Source organism: Mauremys mutica, chromosome 2 (genome assembly GCF_020497125.1).
Source record: "Mauremys mutica isolate MM-2020 ecotype Southern chromosome 2, ASM2049712v1, whole genome shotgun sequence".
Classification (NCBI taxonomy): domain Eukaryota; kingdom Metazoa; phylum Chordata; order Testudines; family Geoemydidae; genus Mauremys; species Mauremys mutica.
The window spans coordinates 277,435,403-277,456,721 of NC_059073.1; the positions used below are offsets into that span (position 1 = coordinate 277,435,403).

Here is a 21,319-nt window from a genome sequence, read left to right on the forward strand (position 1 = left end):
TTGAGGATTGGGACTGCTTTAAGCAGGGGGTTGGACTAGATGACCTCCTGAGGTCACTTCCAACCCTGATATTCTATGATCACTAAGAGTCTACACTAAAATGTAGCTCCCACTGATATAAGTCGCCCACTACACAGACTTTACTACACCTTCGTGAGAGGAGTAGTGCTTAGGTCGAGGTAGTTAGGTTGACACAGTGTCCATCTAGCCATTGCGTTGCTTACGTTGCCTGTTGCTGCCTGACAGCTGTCAGCACCCCAGGCAGTGGGGCTCCGACTGTCAGCAAACCACAATGTCCCATGCTGACAGTTAAATCAGTGGACACACTCCTGGTGAGAGCGAGCACCACCGACAAAAGGAGCATAGTGTGGACATGAAAAACCGATTTAATTACTGCAGTGGCTGTAAGTTGAGGTAACTTAAGTTGACTTAATTTTGTAGTGTAGACTTGCCCATAACCTCTCCCCCATAACTAAGTTCTGGGTTGCCCACAAAGAACCACTTTTGCAGGTGAGAAACGTTAGGGTCCTTGGCTAGATCTGCCCAGATCTTTCCAGTGGCATAAAGAACAAGGGGGGAGAGACAGTAACATGTACATCCCAAGACACAACAATAGGAGGGCACTGAAGTTCCCATTCTGTAAGTATCAATATTAGGATCTCCAAGCCCTGATTCTGAAGGTTTGCATAAAGGATTCAGAATATGCCTTAGTGTTAAGGAATAAGAATCTACCCTTAGATGTATGGCAAGCAGAGCATGAAGAGACAACTGATTTTTACGGATTTCCTTTGTGGGAAAAGGTAACAGCCCATAAATTACAGTAAAGTAAGTTTGGGATATATAAACAGGGAGGTAACTAAGGATGCTCAACGACCAAAGTAGAACATTCATCTTAATATTTAATCGAGCCCATAGTGAAATGGTTAAGCACTTGCCATTTTTCCACTTTATTTGCCAGTAAGTCTAGCTGCAGATCCAAATTATACGTGCTAGATCTGAAAATTGGTTGGGAATATGGAATAGGTATTTCAACGCAGATGAAGCCCAATGAAAATTCCAGGACTAACGCTGGTACCTAAGATATGTTTTGCTGAGTTAGTTTTACTACCTGACAATGTTCAAAAAATATTCTTAAATGTCAAAAGATGAGGAAGAGGAGATTTCAGTTCAGCAATAAATAGGAAGGGATTATCAGCACACAACATTCATTTATGCTTGCTGTTCTCAAACTTCAGCCCATGTATATTAACAAACTGATTGCTAAAGGGTCAGTAGCAATATCAAACAAGAGTGGGTATAGGAGACACCTGTCTCGTGTACCCCCAATAAAGTGACCAGACATTGGGTCCCTTTATGCACAGAGGCAGAGACTTCTGTAAAGGAAATGGATCCAGTAGAATTTAAATCCAAACCCCATCAAGGAGGCAAGTGTTTCAAAAAGGCACTGTTAAAATTCTAATGGGAAACAATTTTCCAGAACTGTGTCTTATTTTGCATTCTGGATTACTCCCTATATCTCTTCCAAAGTAACAGAGGTTCTCTAGCTCCTGGTTACCATGCTCCAATATCCAAGGAAGGGTAAGGTGATTTAAGAATTCAAAAGGGCTTCATGGTGGTGGGGAAGAGGTTAGGCCAAGCAGCGACCCAAAATGGTGGAAGCCATGGGGGTAGACTATGGGAGATGATCAAAACTACCAGAGGTGACACGCAGGGGGGTTAGGGTTACCAACTTTCTAACTGCACAAAACCAAACACTCCCACCCTGGGGCCCTGCTCCTGCCCCGCCCCTTCTCTGAGGCCCCACTCCCCACTCACTCTATCTCCCCTCCCTCTGTCGCTTGCTCGCTCTCCCCCACCCTCACTCACTTTCACCAGGCTGGGGCAGGGGGTTGGGGTGCAGGAGTGGGGTGAGGGCTCCAGCTCGGGGTGCGACCTCTGGAGTGAGGGAGGAAGACTGATAGCACAAGGCCCACCACCACTGGGGGAGCGGTGGGGGGCAGGAACGCACAGCCCTGGCCTGAGCTTCAGCCTCTGACAGCTGAAGCCAAAGAAGTCAGGGAGGAATCCATAACTGCCGTGACCTCCATGACTAAATCGTATCCTTAATCTTGAAATAATAAGCACCTGGTAGTAACTACAATAAAAAAAAAGTCCAATTTGTATGAACAAAGCAGATCGCAGCTGTACTGTTAAATTAATGCAGGCAAGTTACTGCTTCATATAATTAAAATATAAAGTGAAGTAAAATAAATTCATGAAGCACAATGAAGAGGCTATCTACATTTAAAGAAATGGATTCGCTCTCCTCAAAACCTGAACCTTCATATGCCTTAATTCCTCACCAAAAAAATTAGTGTTTCCCCATTTCTTTAAAAACAAAACAACAAAAAAGCTTCATTATAAGTGGAGTTTTACCATAAAAAGAGGCTCATGGCAAACAGTGCCCTCATTTTCATCACAAAAATAGCAGCACAATGCTTCTTAAAATCCTGAAGTTAGAGTGGCAGAAGTACTGGCCAACCTCTAGGTGGTCACCTAGTCACTCTCAGTGGAAGTCAACTGTAGTGAAAATAAATCAGATCTTCTCACTATCTACTAAAAGCAAACGGCAGCAAAATGGGGAACCTTTGATTCCTACTCCCCTTTTTTCTCACAAGGCTGTGAGAGCTCCCTCCTTCCTCTGCTGAGCAATAGCAGAAGGGGAGATAATTACTCTGGAAGGCAAGTAAAAGTTAGTAGGTGATAACTGCTGCACTTCTAGAGCATTAGCTCAAAGGAAACTGCTTAGCCTGGTCTACACTACAAAGTTAGGTCAACATAAGCTGCCTTGCATCAACCTAGCTGTGCATGTGTCTACACTTAAATGTCTACCACCAATTACACTGACATAGTAACACCAGCTCCCATTCCTGGAGCAGCTACAAACAGTGGAGTGCTGCTTCTGGGCCTGAGAAACGAATGCTGACCGGTGGGATTGCATCATAATGCAGGTGTGGGGTAACAAACTGCAGAACTTTTGCATGTGCAAGGCCACATTCTTGGATTTGTGTGCCAAGACTTGCCCCAGACCTCCAGCACAGGGACACAAAAATGAGAGCTGTTTTGTCAGTGGAGAAGTGAGTGGTGATCACACTGTGGAAATTTGTTACAACTGATTGGCCGTTAATTGTCTCCTCTATGCAGAATTGTGACTCTTAGCAATGTGCAGGACATAATGGATGGATTTGCAGAAGTGGGGTTTCTGAACTGCTGTGGAGTGGTAGACAGCACACACATCCCTATTTTGGTACCAGACCACCTTGTGTGATAGACCCAAGCCAGTTGGGAACAGCAGAGTAGTAGAAGGGAGATCTACTGGCCACTGGATAAGCAGTTTTCTGTTCCCTGAGTGACCAGAGCAGGGGCTGCTCCAGGCTGATGAAAACACCTGACTCCAATTAACCTGCTAAGAGTCAGGTGAGGCTATTAAGCACCTGACTCTAATTAAGGCCCCTCTGATGCTATAAAAGGGCTCACTCCAGTCAGGCCAGAGGGAACCAGAGGAGAGGAAGTGCGTGCGAGGAACTGGGAGCAAGAAGTGTGCAAGAAGCTGAGAGTGAGTAGGCAAACTGCTGGAGGACTGAGAAGTACAAGCATTATCAGACATCAGGAGGAAGGTCTGGTGGTGAGGACAAAGAAGGTGTTGGGAGGAGGCCATGGGGAAGTAGCCCAGGGAGTTGTAGCTGTCATGCAGCTGTACCAGGAGGCACTCTAGACAGCTGAAGTCCACAGGGCCCTGGGCTGGAACCCGGAGTAGAGGGCGGGCCCGGGTTCCCCCCAAATCTCCCAACTCCTGATCAAACGCAGGACAAATTGACCTGGACTGTGGCTTCTACCAGAGGGCAAGGTCTCTGGGCTGTTTCCTGACACACAGGGTGAATCTGTGAAGCGAGCAAATCCGCCAATAAGCGCAGGACCCACCAAGGTAGAGGAGGAACTTGGTCACACTTGCCACAGAGTACATCAACAGAAAGGGCTATTTTACTATGGTTACGCAAGTGCTGGTGGATCATCTGCAATACTTTACCAAAATCAATGTTGCCTGGTCAGGGAAGGTGCATAATGCTTGTATCTTTAAGAACCCAGGACAGTTCATAAAACTACCAGCAGGGACCTTCTTTCCTGAACAGCCGATTACCACTGGCGATGTTGAACTGCCAGTAGTGTTTTGGTAGAACCCAGCCTACCCCTCACTCCGCTGGCTCAATAAGCTGTATACCAGCCACCTCAATAGCACCAAAGAAAGATTCAGCTACTGTTTCGGCAGGTGGAGAATGACAGCTGAATGTGCTTTTGGTAGGCTGAAGGGTGCTGGCGCTGTTTACTCACAAGACTGGACCTCAGACAGAAAATTATCCCAGTTGTTATAGCTGCCTGCTATGTCCTGCATAATATGTGTGAAGCAAAGGGGAAGAGTTGCCGCTGGGGCTGAGTGCAGAGGTGGAGTGTCTGTCTGAGTTTGAACAGCCAGACACAAGGGCCATCAGAAGAGCTCAATGTGGAGCTCTATGGCTCAGGGAGGCTTTGAAAGAACACTTCAACAGAGAGCCACAATAATGGGTTGTGGTGTACTGTGCTCTATCTGGCCCTGCAGTTTGGGGCCTGTTACAAATTACGTGGTGCTTGCTGCACATCTATCAATATAACACTGACAATGCGCCTATTAATTTTATGGTGCTTGCTGTTTATGATTTAGGCTGTTTGCCACTGATCCTACGAGTTGTCACAGTGTACAATACTGGCTGTGTGGGTGCTTTCACTACTTTCAGGCATTCTGCAACATATGCTGGGAACTAATAATGATGAATTATTTTCCTAACAATTCAGTTTTATTTACTAATGAAAACACCTACAAAAAATTATTTTCAAGTTAAAAGCAAATACATTAAAACCTTAATAAATGTATGGATCACAGAACTTAAAGAACAGAAAGGAACATTTATTTCAATTTTAGGTACACATGCATCAAGCGTGGCACTCGCAGGTCACTGTATGTATATTGTCCTTAATGTCTGCCAGTGTGGAGCAGTAGGGATAGGGAGATGCCCCTGGTGCCATGTGGAATGTTGGCAGAGGGGGGTGCAAGGAGGTGCTATATTGGAGTTCTCCATGGACTGCACAGGAAGGTGAGCCTGAGATTGTTGAAACTGTAGGTCTGCAAGAGTCTGCAGCATCCGTCTCCTGGAGAAGTCCCATTACTTCTTGGTGCATCTCCCTCTCCTTTTCCTGCTGGGACTCTTGAGCTTTTCTTCTGTCCACTCTTTCCCTCTCCATACAGTCTGCAATATTCATCTTCCAGACCCTCTGTTCACTGTCTGATTCAGCACTGATGTGCAGAACATGTCATCCCAAGTTCTCTTCTCCTTATCTGGCTCAGGTGTTCTTTGGGCGCGGAGGGGGAATCCCCCAACAGCAGCAGCCACAGATAAAACACACAGCGGGACTTCATCATTATAGTCACAAATGGAAAGCAAAAGGTAAGATTTGGAACTACCTTCCCTTGCTCCCCATAATTTTTAAACAAGACATGCTTATTGACAGTTCTGCTTCAGAGTACTTGTGCTCGGCAGCTGTGGTGAGTATGGCCTGTCAGGGATATGAGAAACGAGGAGGGAGTTGCTCAGTTGCATGAAATTGAGTATAGGGCAATGGCATGGAATAGTAGCAGCTTTTCCCATAGGTGGTGGTGATTTTAGCTGCTATCTCACTCGTGAGGGTAACAAAAGCACAGAGAGCACAGCTGCTGCAGGCATCCTGAAGCCACCCAGGCTCGTATGCTGCTAGTCTGTTTACTGCGTTGGTGCCTGCTGAAGACATTGTTGATTGACGTGGGAAGGCGTACTACTGCAGAGGAAGAAATAAGGCAGCCCCTAGAAACCTTTGGGAGAGGATTGCTGTGTACCTCCATGGAAGTTTCATCGGGATCTCTCAGAACGATTCAAAGGACATCCTCTTGAGAGAGAAACAAACTGTTCCTCATGCCCCCCACCCCTGGCCTAACTCTACAGGGACACAAAAAGCAGATAAAAGCTCTAGCTCTTTGCTGTACCACTACCTCTTCTCATACAACTAGATTAATGAAAAGTCGATAGCTGTGTCCTTCTAAGTTGGGGGTGCCATCACTGCAATGGGAAACAAATTAACCAATTTAACCAAGGTTCCTTCTGCATCAGGCTTGCCTATGCTCAACTGGACTGCAGTGGAGTCTCAAACAGGTCCTGGATTGTGGCACAGCTAGACCTTCCAGTCGCATGTCCCCCTCCTCGTCGTCCTCCACTTTCTCCCTATTCATGTCAGGAGCCTGTGACTTGGACTCTTCAGAGGTATCCACAGTGGCGTGTGGGGTGGTGGTGGGGTCTCCCCCATATGTATTGCATGCAACTCTTTGTAAAAGTAGCAGGCCATGTCTCGGCATTGAATCAACTGTTGGCCTCCCTGTCCTTCTCATGTGCCTGCTACAGTTTCTTCACTTCCATACGGGACTGCTGCTGATCTCTGTCAGACCCCTTCTCCTGCACCTCCTGTGCAATCTTCTCATAGATGTCCATGTTTCTACTGCTAGTCCATAGCTGTGCTTTCACAGCCTCTTCTCCCCACAGACCCAAGAGATCCAATATCTCCTGTGTAGTCCAGTCTGGAACATGGAGCCAGCTGGGCAGTTTCACACAACAGTGGAAAGTTGGTAGGTGTGCTTGCCACGATGGACAATTGGGAAAAGGCATATCAAAATCTGCAGGGTTTTAAAGGGATGGGGTGTGTGGCTTCTGGTCACCATAACCCATGGGCAGTGGAGTTAGCAATTGTGACCAGAGTGGTCAGTGTTGGGCATTATGGGATAGCTGCTGGAGGACTGTTAGGGTTGACATAGGTAATTCAGTGTCTTCACTTGTGCTACGTCGACCCCAATACATTGACCATGGCTCAGCGCTGCTTAGTGTTACTATGTCAGTGTAATGGAGAGATTACATTGGCGGTAGATATTTAAGTGTAGACACATGCACAACTAGGTTGATGCAAAGCGGTCTCCTGAACCTCAGCTGGAGATAATTTTCAAATAAAGAGAAAGGGGAGCAGAGGCCCCAAATTATCTCTCCCTTCATCTCTACTCATGACATCAACCACACCTGAAGGACAAGGAAATTAACACTGAACCGGGGGGGGGGGGGGGAAGAGAAGAGAGGATTACTAGAGCATGTAGTGAGAGAAACTTTGGCTTTTAGTTTACTTAGTTGCATTTTACCTTTTATTTCATTGTAACCAATTCTGACTTTTTATGCCTTATTACTTTTTTTTTTGTAGTTGTTAAACTCATTTTATTGTTTTATCTAAACGTGTGTGTGTTTGGACTGAAGTGTTTGGGAAACTCCATTTGAGATAAGGTTTGTGCACATCTATTAATGAAATGATGGACTTTATATGAGCTTGTACTGTCCAGGAGGGTACTGGGCAATACAAGATGCACATTTCTGGGAGAAAGTCTGGGACAGGGTGTTTGCTGGTGTTGCCCAAAGCATAACTCATGGGTGGTTGGCTGTAACACTCATACAGTATAGCTGGAGAGATTTACATGCTGGAGGCGGTGTTGGGGCAGATCAGGAGTTGTCGCTCTCACAGTGAAGTAGTGTAAAAGGCACACCAAGTGGGAGAATTGAGGGAACACAGCTGTTCAACAGTCCAGACCAGAGGTGGGCAAACTACGGCCCACATCCGGCCCGCGGGACCGTTCTCCCCAGCCCCTGAGCTGGCCCCCAGTCCCTCCCCTGCTCTTCCCTCTCCCTCGCACCCTCAGCTCACTGCGCCACCGGCGCAATGCTCTGGGCAGCGAGCTCCTGGGGCAGTGCAGCTGCAGAGCCCGGCCTGAACTGGTGCTCTGTGCTGCACGGTGCGTGGCTGGCTCCAGCCAGGCGGCATGGCTGCCTGTCATGGTGCAGCTGCGCCGCCAGCCACCGGTGCTCCAGGCAGTCCGGTAAGGGGGCAGTGGGTTGGATAGAGGGCAGGGGGTTCCGGTGGCAGTCGGCGAGAAGGGGTGGCTGAATGAGGCAGAGGTCCTGGGGGGAAGAGGCAGTCAGGAAGGAGAGGAGGGGTTGGATGGGGCGACGGGAGGCAGTCAGGGGCGGGAGTTCCGGGGCCGGTCAGGGAGCAGGGGTGGGTGTGGGGGGTTGGGGTGGATGGGGCAGCTGGGGGCAGTCAGGGGTGGGGGTTCCAAGGCAGTCAGAGGACATGGAGAAGGGATGGTTGGATGGGGCAGGGGGGACAGTTAGGGGTGGGGGCCTGGGGGCGGTCAGGGGACAGGGAGTTGGAGGAGTGGATGGGGCAAGGGTTCGGGGGGGCCGTCAAGGAATGGGGGGTTTGGATGGGGCAGGAGTTCTGGGGGGCCGTGAGGGGCAAGAAGCAGGGGGATCGGATGGGGGTGGGGACCGGGCCACGCCTGCCTTTTTGGGGAGGCACAGCCTCCCCTAACCAGCCCTCCATACAATTTCTGAAACCCGATGTGGCCCTCAGACCAAAAAGTTTGCCCACCCCTGGTCCAGACTGTACCCTGGGGAATGTCATAGCAGGTTCATGGAATTTTCAACACAGGCACAAAAATTATGGGATAGAGAAGACTCTAAGGGGTGTAGAAAGTTGTATGATGGGAACTTGACCCTACAGTCCCAGTCACCCCTGCGTGACTTGTTTCTGCCCCACCATGCATTGCGCTGGACAGAGTTTTGTACACTGCGATGCCTACCCATAGTGCACTACACTGTGCATCAAAAGAAGCAGTTCTGGTGACTATGCACAGCGCTGATGCAAGGAGCCAAGAATACATGCACACAAGCAATATACTAACTTTAGCAGCTTTATGCCGACGTAACTTGCGGCAGCAAAAGTTTGTCGCCTAGACATGTCCTTAGAGTGGATAAAAATTGTACTGTAAACAGAGTGAAAGATCAGACAAAAGCATTAAATCAATTAGGGACTTTGATTAGACTCTACATCGGTTTTACTATACTAAATGTCTGAACAAATCACCATGATACTAGCATGGAAGAGAACGTGTAAATTTTTTTGGCAAGTAACTTGACAAGTGTGGTTGGATTGTAGGACTCAATACAAAAGAACATAGCTTTGCTTCCCAACTAAAGGTATGTCTACACCGGCAAGTTTCTGTGCCACAAGTTATACCACTTTTATTAAAACACTGGAATTAAACCGCTCTTGCATGTCCACACTGTGCTCCTTGTGATGCTGGAGTGCATCCACATTAGCAGCTCTTGCAACGGCAAAGACAGCAGTGCATTGTGGTAGCTATCCCACTGTGCAACTGGCCGCAGGATGCTTCGGGAAGGGTTTGCAATGCCTCATCGGGCAGGCACAGCATTATATGATGCAGGTTTCCCAATCCCATTTTTCCATGGGCATCCTGTTATATTGCCAGCTGCTTTTCAACTGAAGGGGGGGAGGTGTGGAGGAGAGTGAGACAGGGCGTGTGAGTGTATGGAGGGCGGGGAGAAAGACAGACAGTGTGTTTTAGGGCCAGAGAGTATGTCAGCATGCTGTCTTGTAAGTTCAGACAGCGGCAGGAAGCAACTAGTCCTGAAGCAGGGAGAGGGGGAAACCCTGACATCAGCCCCTGCCTCCCTCCCTGGGCTCTCCGCAAAGCAGTCTCTCTCACACACACAGACACATGTCTCTGTGTTCAACAGCACAAGCATTGCACATTAATGGTTTGCTTTATGTCCCAGATAGCTGTCAGAAACGGTGCTTTGAAAGGGGAGTGACGTATGTCTTCAAGGCAACCAAGTTCAAAACAATGAGCAGAGTGGTAACTTGAGGCATTGTGGGGCGGCTCTGGAGGCCAATTACAGCACAGAACGCAATCAAGTGTCTACACTGGCAATAGAGCACTGGAGCCTCTGCACAAACAGCCTTACGATTCTCGTCAAGGTGATTTTTTTTGCAGCACTGCAACTGGGGAGTTTCTGTGTACAAAGTGGCTTGACAGTGTGTACACGTCCACAGTTTGAGCACAAAAAGGCTGCTTTGCTGCACAGAAACTTGCCAGTGCAGACAAGCCCTAAATTTGGTCACACTTTCAAATCTTTTCAATAGCTTTATATTTTTCAACAGAAAATCTAAAAGAAATCCACCCATCCTTTCCCCTCCCCCTGCCAAAAAAAAAAGAATGACTCAGATTAAAGACAATTTTTTTTTAAAGGTAGCCAAAGATCACAAGTTTTAACAGAAGTTATCAGTTGTTTATGGCATATGCCTCCAAAGATTGGCTAAAATAGCTTTAAATATTCCATGATTGAGAAGGTAAGTGTAGTCAGAAAGCTGACTGCAAAAACAGTTACGTATATCCAACATTTAAAAAAATCTATTCTATGCTGTATTGGAGCTGTTCATGCCTTCAGACTCTAAGCTTGTCAAGGCAGGTATATATGTTTGCCAACATTTAGCATCCACTGACAGACACATAGCTGCCAACAGCTTCATTAGTATCTGAATTGGCACTGTTTTAAGAATTAGAATACAAAATGGCACTCCAAGAAACTAAAGCAATGTAATACAATGTCTGACCATGAAAAAAGTTAACTACCTGTCCCAGTCGTCGTCTCCAGTTCTTCTTCTCCAAGACCTTTCTGCACCAGGCTTATCAAACTGATCAAAGTCATCATCTGTAAAGCAGAAGACTACATTAGATAGTTCTTACTGGAATATATATAGGAAGCGCAGAAGTTTTCTAATCCTGATGCAATGACTTGTTCTCTTTAGGAATTACGGTCCTACGCCTTTTTGGTTTTACAATTTTTCTCTAGTATTTGTTTAATTCAAAAAGTTAAGATGTAGTTTGGCCTTAGTTAGTAAGGAAGTAGTAATAGTAAGATGTAGAGGTCTTATTGCTAATGAAGTTGAGACTGCAATGTGGGGAAATCAAATGTAGGAAAGGATGTCAGCACATTGATTGAAAAGTTTACAATCAAAGGGTCAGCCCACAAACAGAAAGTAAGCTACGTCTGCAGTGAAACCAAATTTCAGATGGTAAAAAGTATTTAAACACTGTCTAAAAAAGCCAAGTTGTGCTGACTGGTTATCAGGAAATATTTTGCTTTAAGTGAATTTGTTTGTAAGTGACAAGAATTTGGCAGCCTCGAAAACTGAAGTTCTAAATTTATCCACAAAATAGGTGCAGCATGCAGCGTTCAGACAATCTTCCCATATTGCCCAGCTAATATGTCTGACCTGTAACTCAGAGGGACCATCTCTTGTGAGGAGAGAATAATCCATTCCTCACCCCCAACTGGAATATGGTTATAGTATAAAAAAGGCTATCACTAGAACTTTGGATTAACATGATTTTTGTTTTAATGGCTTCTATAAAACAGGTGCCATTTTTACATAATCACTTTCCTGACTAGAATAAGTACAATTATTTCGTCTCTTACAACAAAGGGGTACCAAATTAGGGCCAATCTCAGAATGATTTTTTGATGGTTTGGTTTGAAATAAGCCTTTAAAAACCTACACCTTTTCAGTTTCCACTTAGGATTTTGTGTGTTCAGGTCCATTCAACCGGGCATCCTTCTGTGACAATTCCCCCACCCAATGGCCAACCCTAGTTATCTTCCTTTTGTCTAATTTAAATGCAGGTTTCATTGATGACACTCATGGAAAACCCAAGGTGAGCATAAAAAATAATGAAAACTCAGCTAGGGCAGTCATCACTAATACAACTGTTTTCAAACTAAAATGGTAGTCACTATACATTCCCATGCCATTAAAATTGTTTGCAGTAGCTTGTGACCCAATGAAAGTCAAGTCATGCATGATGAGGTATAAAAGGCAAAAGGCATTGTTTTAGATTTGTTTTGGCAAAGAAACAATACACCATTTTTAAGGTCCTAACCAAGGGAACTCAACTACTTAGCATATTAGTGCAGCACTCCACATCCAAGCAGTATCTACATTTCCTCCACAACATCCAAGATCCAGCTTTTTCTCTGCCCACACAGATAAAATGTTTGTCCAGGACTTCACATCATCTTGCTCCTTGACCATTAAAACCTCCTCCTTTCCAGCCTTACCAAATACCATCTTGATCCCCATATAGTCAAATGCTACTGCAGAAACCATTTTCCCGAATTATAGCTCTGATTATGTCACCACTCTCTCCATTTTCCCCTGCTCACCATACACTCACAGGTATGGTCTACTCTACGTAGTTTTTATACCAATATAACTATGTCAGTTGCGTGTGATTTTTTTACCACCAGTTCTACAGGTACAGCCCCTAGCATGGGCACGTTATACTAGTAAAAAGTTACCTTATACCAGTACAGCTTATTCTGTACAAAAAGAGGAATAGGTTACACTGGTATAACCGTGCCCACTAAGGGGGAGTTATACTACTTTAATTATATCGGTATAGTTAAAGCAATAGAACCAACGTGTGTGTGTAGATAAGCCCTATGGCTCTTTGGGTCTTCACCTCATCCTACTTATTTCTTATAATGGTATGTATGCTGCCATCAACCTTTACTTCAGCCTGGTATACATTAGAAAAGGGGAAACTACACTGACAAATCCTCTCCTACTATAGATGCAGCTTTAATAAGCAAAAAAAGGGCTTTTGCCAGTATAGTTTATACTGAACAAAATAAATAATACCAGTTTAAAAGTGCTTTTGTAGTATAACAATCTACACCAGAGCTTTTCCCGGCATAGAAGTGTGTCAAAAAAATCACAGTCCTAATCAACGTTACTATTCCAGCAAGAGTTTTCTACTGTAGACCTTGCCCTCCACGCTACCAACACTACCAGCCTTTATTATCCATTAGTCCCTCTATCACTCATCAGTGTCCTCTAAATATCTTTGCACTTTCTCCCATGCCATCCCTTATCCATGAGAGGAACTCCTTGTAAAGATTCACAAAGCTACATTATCCTCTTTCAAATCTCTTATTAAAGTTTCCTCTGCCATGATTCTTACCAAAGACTCAGCAATGGCTAGACACTTCTTATTACAAGAATCATGATTTTCACACTTATCTTGTGCCTCCCATGTCTGTCTGTTGTAATCTCTCGTTGTTTCATGTATTTAGACTATAAGGTCTTTGGAGAAAAGGGACCATACTTTCATTTCTGTACTTTGCCTAGCATAATACAAATAAATCTACAGACCAAAAGTCAGAGTTACAAATTACCATGGTACTATCAAAATTTGATTTAACACTTTGAAATGTATTGTTAGAGGAGCCCATAAGAGGGTTACAAGTATTTGGGTAGTCAAGAACGGAGTCATGACAGAAATAAATTTAGGAACCCCTAGTGAAAAGCATTCATTTCTAACACTTATGGTTTGCAAGATATTAAACAAAGTGTTTTTTGATTCATTGTATGACTAGTGTTATTTGGAGAATAGTAAGTCACAATCGTGTAAATTTTTCATTTCTGAAGCTACAAAAATTTTAGTCCCCCCCCCTCCTCCTTTTTAGGCCTTTATATCAGGAATTCACAATACAACCAAAAGTAAATGAACAAACTTTACATGTGGAGGTGGATGATGCTCCCAGAGAAATTCTTATGAAGCAGTTCATGTTAATGTCAAGCATGGTTACCTGCCCATAAAATATAACATGTAAGGGAAGACAAACTGTAAAACTGACGCGGGGGTGGGAGGGAGAAGATGAGGTAATAATCTTTTACTGGACCAACTTCTGTTGGTGAGAGACAAGCTATCGAGCCACACAGAACTCTTCTTCATGTCTGTGGGCTTGGCTACACTTGCAAGTTGCAGCGCTGGTAGAGGCTTTCCAGCGCTGCAATTAGTAACTGTCCACACCTGCAAGGCACATCCAGCGCTGCAACTCCCTGGCTGCAGCGCTGGCTGTACACCTGGCCAGGTTGGGGTGTAGCGATTGCAGCGCTGGTGATCCAGCGCTGCTCATCAAGTGTGGACACACACCAGCGCTTTTATTGGCCTCCAGGGAATAAGGAGATATCCCAGAATGCTTTTAACTAAATTACTCTCTTTGTTTTGTTATGCAGCCTCTCTTTGTTTTGTTGTGAACTCCAATCGGAGCTCCGTTGAACTGCTTATCTAAAAAACAAACACTGATCACAGCAAACAGGAGCTATCTGTACCTGGCTGTGAACGATCAAATGAGAGGCAAGCAGTTTGCTTGACAGAAAAACGGCGTTGGATGCAGGCTGTTTGCAATTAAGACTAAGGGTTCGCGAACATTTTGTGATTTTTCAATCCAGGGAAGCTAACACACAGTGTTGGCTCCAAAAATCCACTCTCTCTATCTTCCCCACTCCCTGTCACAGTACACCACCATCCACCCCCCCTCTTTTGAAAAGCACGTTTGTTGCCACTTGAATGCTGGGATAGCTGCCCATAATGCAGCACTCCCAACAGCGCTGTAAATGCTGCAAATGTGGCCACACACCAGCGCTGGTAGCTGTGAGTGTGGCCACACACCAGCGCTGGCCCTGCACAGCTGCACGACCAGCGCTGTAACTCCCAGCGCTGCAATTTTCAAGTGTAGCCAAGCCCTGAGAAAAGTAGTCCCAGCGTCACAGCAAAATGCAAGATGAAACAGATTGTTCAGCATAAGTAATTAGTACATATTGTAAGGTACCATTCAAGGTAGTGTAAGACTGACAGCCAAACATTTTCCACAACTCTCAGACAGCAGCAGGAAGAATTCACACACACAAAATAAACCCCAACCTGACAGGAAACCACAAGACTTGCTGCAAAAATGGCCCCTACCAGCCCACATGCATGCCTGAGGCTCTCCTACAGTAGGTAGTGAGACAACAAGATGACTCTCTCTGTTTTCCCACCTCGCCACCATGGATAAGATCAGGCACTTGATGCGAGGCTGAAAGATACTCACTAAGGGCACCAGCACTCTACATGAACTTTCACAGGTTGCAAAGGAAGAAAACAAGAAAATTTGTGTGCAAAACATACCAGGATTTCCCAATTGAAGGGTAGACATAAAGGACATCAGTGGAAAAAAGTGGTCCATTGTTTGGCTCTGTATCGCTACAATAATATAACAAAAGAAACCCTCCTATCAAAGAAAGAAGTCAGTGCAAAACTGCACACACACTGGCTGAAAGTCAGCCATTTTGTTAGATAAGTTTGACCTCCCTCTGGAATTGGCCAACATCAATCCCTTAACATGCATTAAGGTTTCTTAACATAGTATGCTCATTTCGCTGGCAATATTTTTCCTTGCATTATATTTTTCTAGTACATGGGAGCACTGTTGCATGCGTTTGACAGTCGCATTTCCATAATTTGGTAGATTGATTAGTTTTTGATTCTGAGTGTTGTATAGCAGGTAATGTTTACAGGTATTATCCTGCTTAAAAGGGACAGCAAATCGTAAGGATTTTCTGAGGACAAGTTTCCACAGAGCAAGGAGATCTCATTTTTCTTTCCGTATCTACTAGCTCCTTCTTCAAAAACCTTCACTAAAAATACATAAAGCCTTGTTTACTAGGCTAAAATAAAAAATTGCCCTTTAAAGACTCCATTAGGATGGTAGATGAATCAGCTGGAAAGATTGCATAGCAGTGTTCTTATAACGCTTCCTATAGCAATACCAATGCAGGCTAAGAAAAAGCTTGTCCTATATACTTGTTGTTAAGATGCAGCGTTCAAGCATTTCACTTGGATGAGATGGCTAAAATCTCTCATCCAAGCAAAACATTAGACCATACTGTCAAAGTTAGACTCAGGACTCACCATCTGTCAGACCACTCTGTTTTATTAGCACAGTGCTCTGCTAATAACACCAAGATAATGTAAGCACCATGCAAGACACAAACTATCTTATTTATACAGATAAAAGGACAACAACTAAACAAAGGAACAAAGAGCAAAACTGTAAAATTTACCTGGGGCACAGCATGCATATCCTACTTCCTTGCTAACTCTTATCAATCTAAGGCTAATACTTCACCAATTGCCCTTAAGTGGAACAATTATTGCTTCCTTAATGTCTGCATTCCTGACACCTGGACTGCAGCATTTCAGCTCTTTTGCTTAAAGGTATACACAGCATTTCTTTAATCCTTTCTATTTTTACAATCCCTCCTTTTGGTCAAGCTACGCCATGACCAACATTTTCTGGGTTTCACATATTAATCGTTCTTTATCTCTTTGTTCATCGGCGATATTTAAAATTATCATATTAGCACTCTGTTTTGGGGCAGTCACCTGGGTGGCATGCCTTACACAATTTTGGATACAACAGGAGACTAACTGAAAACATACAAAAATTATTAGGATTCCAAACAAGATAGTCAGGACTCCCTGAAACAACCAGTTTTCTATGCCAGATAAATTGAAAAGGTTACTTAGCCACTTCCATAAAGAACTCGGCTCTTTATGGGGAAGATATACGATTTGTTCTAAGTGGCTAGCGCGATCTATTACCTCATTGGTATCATCAGGTATAAACACACAACATTGTTTTCCAATGAGAGCACAGGTCCCTCCTTTGGCCGCCAGCACTATGTCCAATCCCTGACAGTTTTGGAGGGCCACCTGTCGGATTGTTCCTGTTTCTTTGGCCAGGGCCTCTTTTTGTTTTGTGCACCTCACCTCTGCTGTTGCTTCAGAGGGTCACTGTTAATTTTTTATTCTTTCACTACAGCTCTTATCTGCTATTGTTACAAAAAAACAACCAAACAGACTCCAGAATCTCTTCCTGTGCTCCTGATTTTGACTGCCCTATTGCAGCCATGACTTGGTCTTTATTTAAAAACATTTTAAATTTTGTAAAGAATTAAGTTACCCCTTAAGGCTTAAATGCTAAATCCCAAAGCCAAACAACACTAATTACCTGTGTCTTGCAAAAAGGTCTGTCAGTTTTGCAACTCTGAATTAAAGAGTCAAATGAATTTTTAACGGCATTAAAAATGAAAACAAAACCAGTTTCTTACACCTACAAAACAGGAGTTTTACAAACCAGATGTGCTGGTTTAGATTCTCAGAACTTTACATATTTTCACAGACAAATAGATACATACACATTTTCTTTTCCTTAACATTCCTTTACATTGCTTTGTTTTTACATAGCTGTATATATATTTGGATTATTTACAGGCATTCTTTTGGAAAAGGGCCCATTTTTCCTTCAGAATGGCTGCAAAGAAACCAAGAATTCTCTCCCTTTAACACGGTCCTTTTTAACATTTTCACAAAGTTTAACTGCTTAATTCTCTCCAGCCTCTGTAGAGTTAACTTTTCACTCTTTCCTTAAATCACTTGTTTATCTCCCAAAATGACACCTTTATCACCTCAGATTTCACCATGCCTGCACTTACTGCTTTTTTTACTCCTGACACTATGCCCTTAGGGCTTCCAACCTGTTTTTCAGTTTCTTTATCTGTTGCTTGCCTGCTTGTCTGGGCCCGATCCTGCTTTTTTTTTTTCTTCAATGAACCGTTTGTGGAGTGATATTGTGGTCATTTCACAATTTTGAAAGAAATGTTTAAGGACAGGGACCAGGAAGGGTGGGGGCTAGTTGAGGAGCCAACCCTCCTTGCTGAATTAGTAGTGGAACATGAAAGAATCAGTTTTTGAGGCAGACAACAAAGGGGAACAGAACAAGGGGCTTTTTGTCCTTTTTACAATGAGATGGAAGTATGAAGGGTGTTGGGATCGATCCGGGGTTTGAAGAACGGGGTAAAGGGGAGCGCTCGGTCAGGTGGTGGGAGAGAAGGCTTTTAATAAAGCTTTTAAATTATTTGAATATTTGAGAGAGGCGAGTTTTGATTTTGTCCACCTACGATATGCCTCTTCCCCCCACTGCATGAAACAATTAACCTCTTCTTTAGCCAATTTAGTTTTAGGTTGGCCGAGTTTGTCTTTTAAGACGTCCACTCAGTCTTTGTCCCAAGATCCTAACAGTGGCCACTGAGTTTTGGGATCCCCCTGAGTTAGCCTAGACCATTTTCCCAGAAATTTACAGGAGTCCAGACCCTTCTTACAGGAGTCCAGACCCATCCTAAAATAAATAAAATGAGCCAGCGTTCATTTAGGGAACTGTCCCGACTTAGACGTCTGGTTACCCATATAGGAGGGCTTCACACACCAATCACACAAGAAGGAAATTCGGGTTCGTCAGAGCGATGCCCGGTGCAACACACAAAAGGAGCCCACAGGCTACTGCCTCAATCGCCCTTGCTTTCACACCAAGGGTTTTACCCAAAGTGCGGTGCGGCTGCGATTGTGCAGATTCCACTCACTCAGACTGCGGGGACAGGAACCCCTTGGTCGGCCGATCCCTGGATGGAGACAGCACCCAGACTCAAACACTCCACAGGGAGGATGGATAGACACAGAGACAGGACAGTCCTCAGTCCGGACAAAACACAGAAATAATTACCTGACCAGATTCCTGATGTCAGATCCCAGGATCCCTACCAGAACAGAGTGGGAACCAACAGGTTCAATGGCGTAGACTTCACTGTGGTCGTGTGCCTCTCCATTCTGGTGGAGGACCGCTCGGGCCAAATGCCCAGGTGCCGGCTGTCACGGTCTTCCTACAAAAACGGTCAGGAATCACAAGGCCCAGTGAAGACAGTTGCCATCTCGGTGGGACCTCCAAATTGTCAAAGTTAGACTCAGGACTCACAGTTTGTCAGACCACTCTGTTTTATTAGCACAGTGCTCTGCTAATAACATCCAGATAATGTGAGCACCATGCAAGACACAAACTATCTTATTTATACAGATAAAAGGCCGCCGAACTAAACAAAGGGACAAAGAGAGCAAAACTGTAAAATTTACCTGGGGCACAGCATGCATATCCTACTTCCTTACTAACATCAATCTAAGGCTAATACTTCACCAATCGCCCTTAAGTGGAGCAATTATTGCTTCCTTAATCTCTGCATTCCTGACACCTGGATTGCAGCACTTCAGCTCTTTTGCTTAAAGGTATACACAGCATTTCTTTAATCCTTTCTATTTTTACAATACAATTCATTCTACTTTCACAATTCCATTCTGCCTCACTCACACACACAATCACCAGACAAAAATAGTCTGCAAGCCTCCAACAGTATGGAAGTTATATGTTTTCAGTGTGGGATAAAAATCAATCTTTTTATTTCAACTGGACTTTTTAAATGAAATACATTGTTTTAAATAAACCTAATTAAAATTAAATTTGAAATCATGACAACCTACATTAAGGTCTAAATTTACTACAACTAACATCATTTAAATTAATTTCAAAAATAGTAAGCATACGTTTGCTGCCAAGTTTAAAGAAAGTCAAACCACTGAACTGGTGGAAATCACTAAGCACCTGGAACCAATACTGGTTGAAGGGCTAAACCAGTTTTTGACAGCAGTAGCTCTTCTGCAGATGCAGAAACAATGTTTCCATTTGTGTTGAATCAACTAGTTCAGTTCAACTAGAGTTAAGAAACCAACTGGGAGGTGAAAAAGCAGGAAACCTTGTTTTCCTTTTCCAACCTACAAATAAAAATTAAGTGTAAAAGGATGAGTTTTACTAGTTCTAAAATCTTGAAGAAAATGGTGACCTCAAAACAAGCAGTTCAATTCACTAACTAAAGATAATACTGATAATACTTTGTTGAATATATCAGTTAGTTTTTAAGCGTAACATGTTTTAATAAATTTTTAATAAATCTTTTTTCTTATATACCCAGCACATTTCAGGTAGTTTTATTTTAAAAATAAACAATTTTAAGATGCTGCTTGTATTTTTAATTAAATTTCCATCCACATAGACCTTGACAAATCATAAGTAAAAAAAATCACCTAGTAAATAAGAATCATTTTCTAACATAATAAAAATGTAAAAATTAAGCATCTGAATAAAATGTAAGTTAAGCTATAAAATTGCTTAAATAAATGCGTGTAGCTATAGAAGATCTTGCTGGTTAGCAAAAAGAAGCACCAAATTTAATGCAGAGGCTATATTCAATTACAACCATCATGTTTTAATACTTACCAATCAATTAGAACCAACCTTTCTTTAGGAAAATAACTAAAAAGTACAAATGCTAAACTAAATTCATAACCATGATTTACCGTAAAGCATTTTCATTTAAATCAATCCACCCTATATGTTTCATTTCATTTCAATGCTTCTCATTATTGCTGGTCAAAGTACAAGAATTTGATACCATGTAACATCCCACTATTTTATTAAATCAAAAAAAACTTTGTAAATGTCCCCCTTGTCCAAAAAATATACGTAAAAGTCAGGAGAAAAATTATATCCTACAATATAATCCAATGTTCGGTAGGCAAGAAGTATTTTCTTAGTTGCTTCTATGTTTAGTTAACTGCTTCCTCAACAGGTATTTTAACAAACTAACCAAGCTGGCACTGTTTCTTGCAGGAAGTTTTTGTTAACATGGAGGGAAAGCTGAAAAACTCAATTACTGTACCATCTTTCCAGGCTAATTCAATGTAACCTTGCATCAGCTATTTTGACAACTGCTAGAGTCTAACCAGTGCTGCTACTTTTTTCAAAATCTGGAACCTCTGTTTTCAGATGGTGTAGAAATTTAGTGTCTAGTGTGTTTGAGAAACATGGGCTGTTAAAACTGTTAAAGTTGAGATGGGAGAAGAAACAGCTAATCAGAATTACATGAATATATTTTCTTTAAGTTCCATTCTCTTTTACCTGGCAGGGCTTAGAAATTTTTGTGTGAATTAGTAGTTTTTCCAAACACTGGTCCTAGATCAATGATCAGCAAGAGAGCAGTGCATAATCCCTGACAATGTACCATTATTAATTAATATTCTTTGCTAATTGTTTGCCATAAACAACAGCTTCTGTAGCAAATCATTAAGTCGACTGATGATAGCTATCCAAGACTTGAAATTCTTTTCCGTTTTTTTTTTAATAAATATCACATGCAGAACTGTACATAATTTGACAGCTTTATTTTGTCAAATTACAATTATATAAAATTATGGTCTGTATGTACTGAAGAGGCAAAAAGATCTGAAGAACACTCATTGAGGGCCAAATTGTGCAATCCTTATGCTTGTGTGAGCACTTACTCATTGAGATATTCCCACTGAAGTCAATGGCACTTTATGAATACTGTAATCAGAATGGTAAGACTTTCAAGGACAGCTTTCCAAAGGTATGAAAAGAGTTGGTTTTAGCCATGAAAATGAAAACTATCTGCCACTAGTTCCTAAAAGTAGTAATGCTTATTGGCACTGGTCCATGACTGGATACATACAACTAGTCCTGACCTCAGATCTGTGTAA

At 43.2% G+C, this 21,319-nt stretch overlaps 1 protein-coding gene across 6 annotated transcripts in view; it reads right to left on the reverse strand.

Annotated features, from left to right (window-relative positions):
* The window catches only part of RBM33 (RNA binding motif protein 33), a 162,346-nt gene that overhangs the window by 137,539 nt on the left and 3,488 nt on the right, over positions 1-21,319 (reverse strand). For all 6 annotated transcript variants that reach the window (XM_045004268.1, XM_045004267.1, XM_045004270.1 and 3 more), the window contains exon 2: positions 10,625-10,703. In XM_045004268.1, the coding sequence (XP_044860203.1) occupies positions 10,625-10,703 (79 nt within the window). The remainder of the gene's footprint in view (positions 1-10,624; positions 10,704-21,319) is intronic.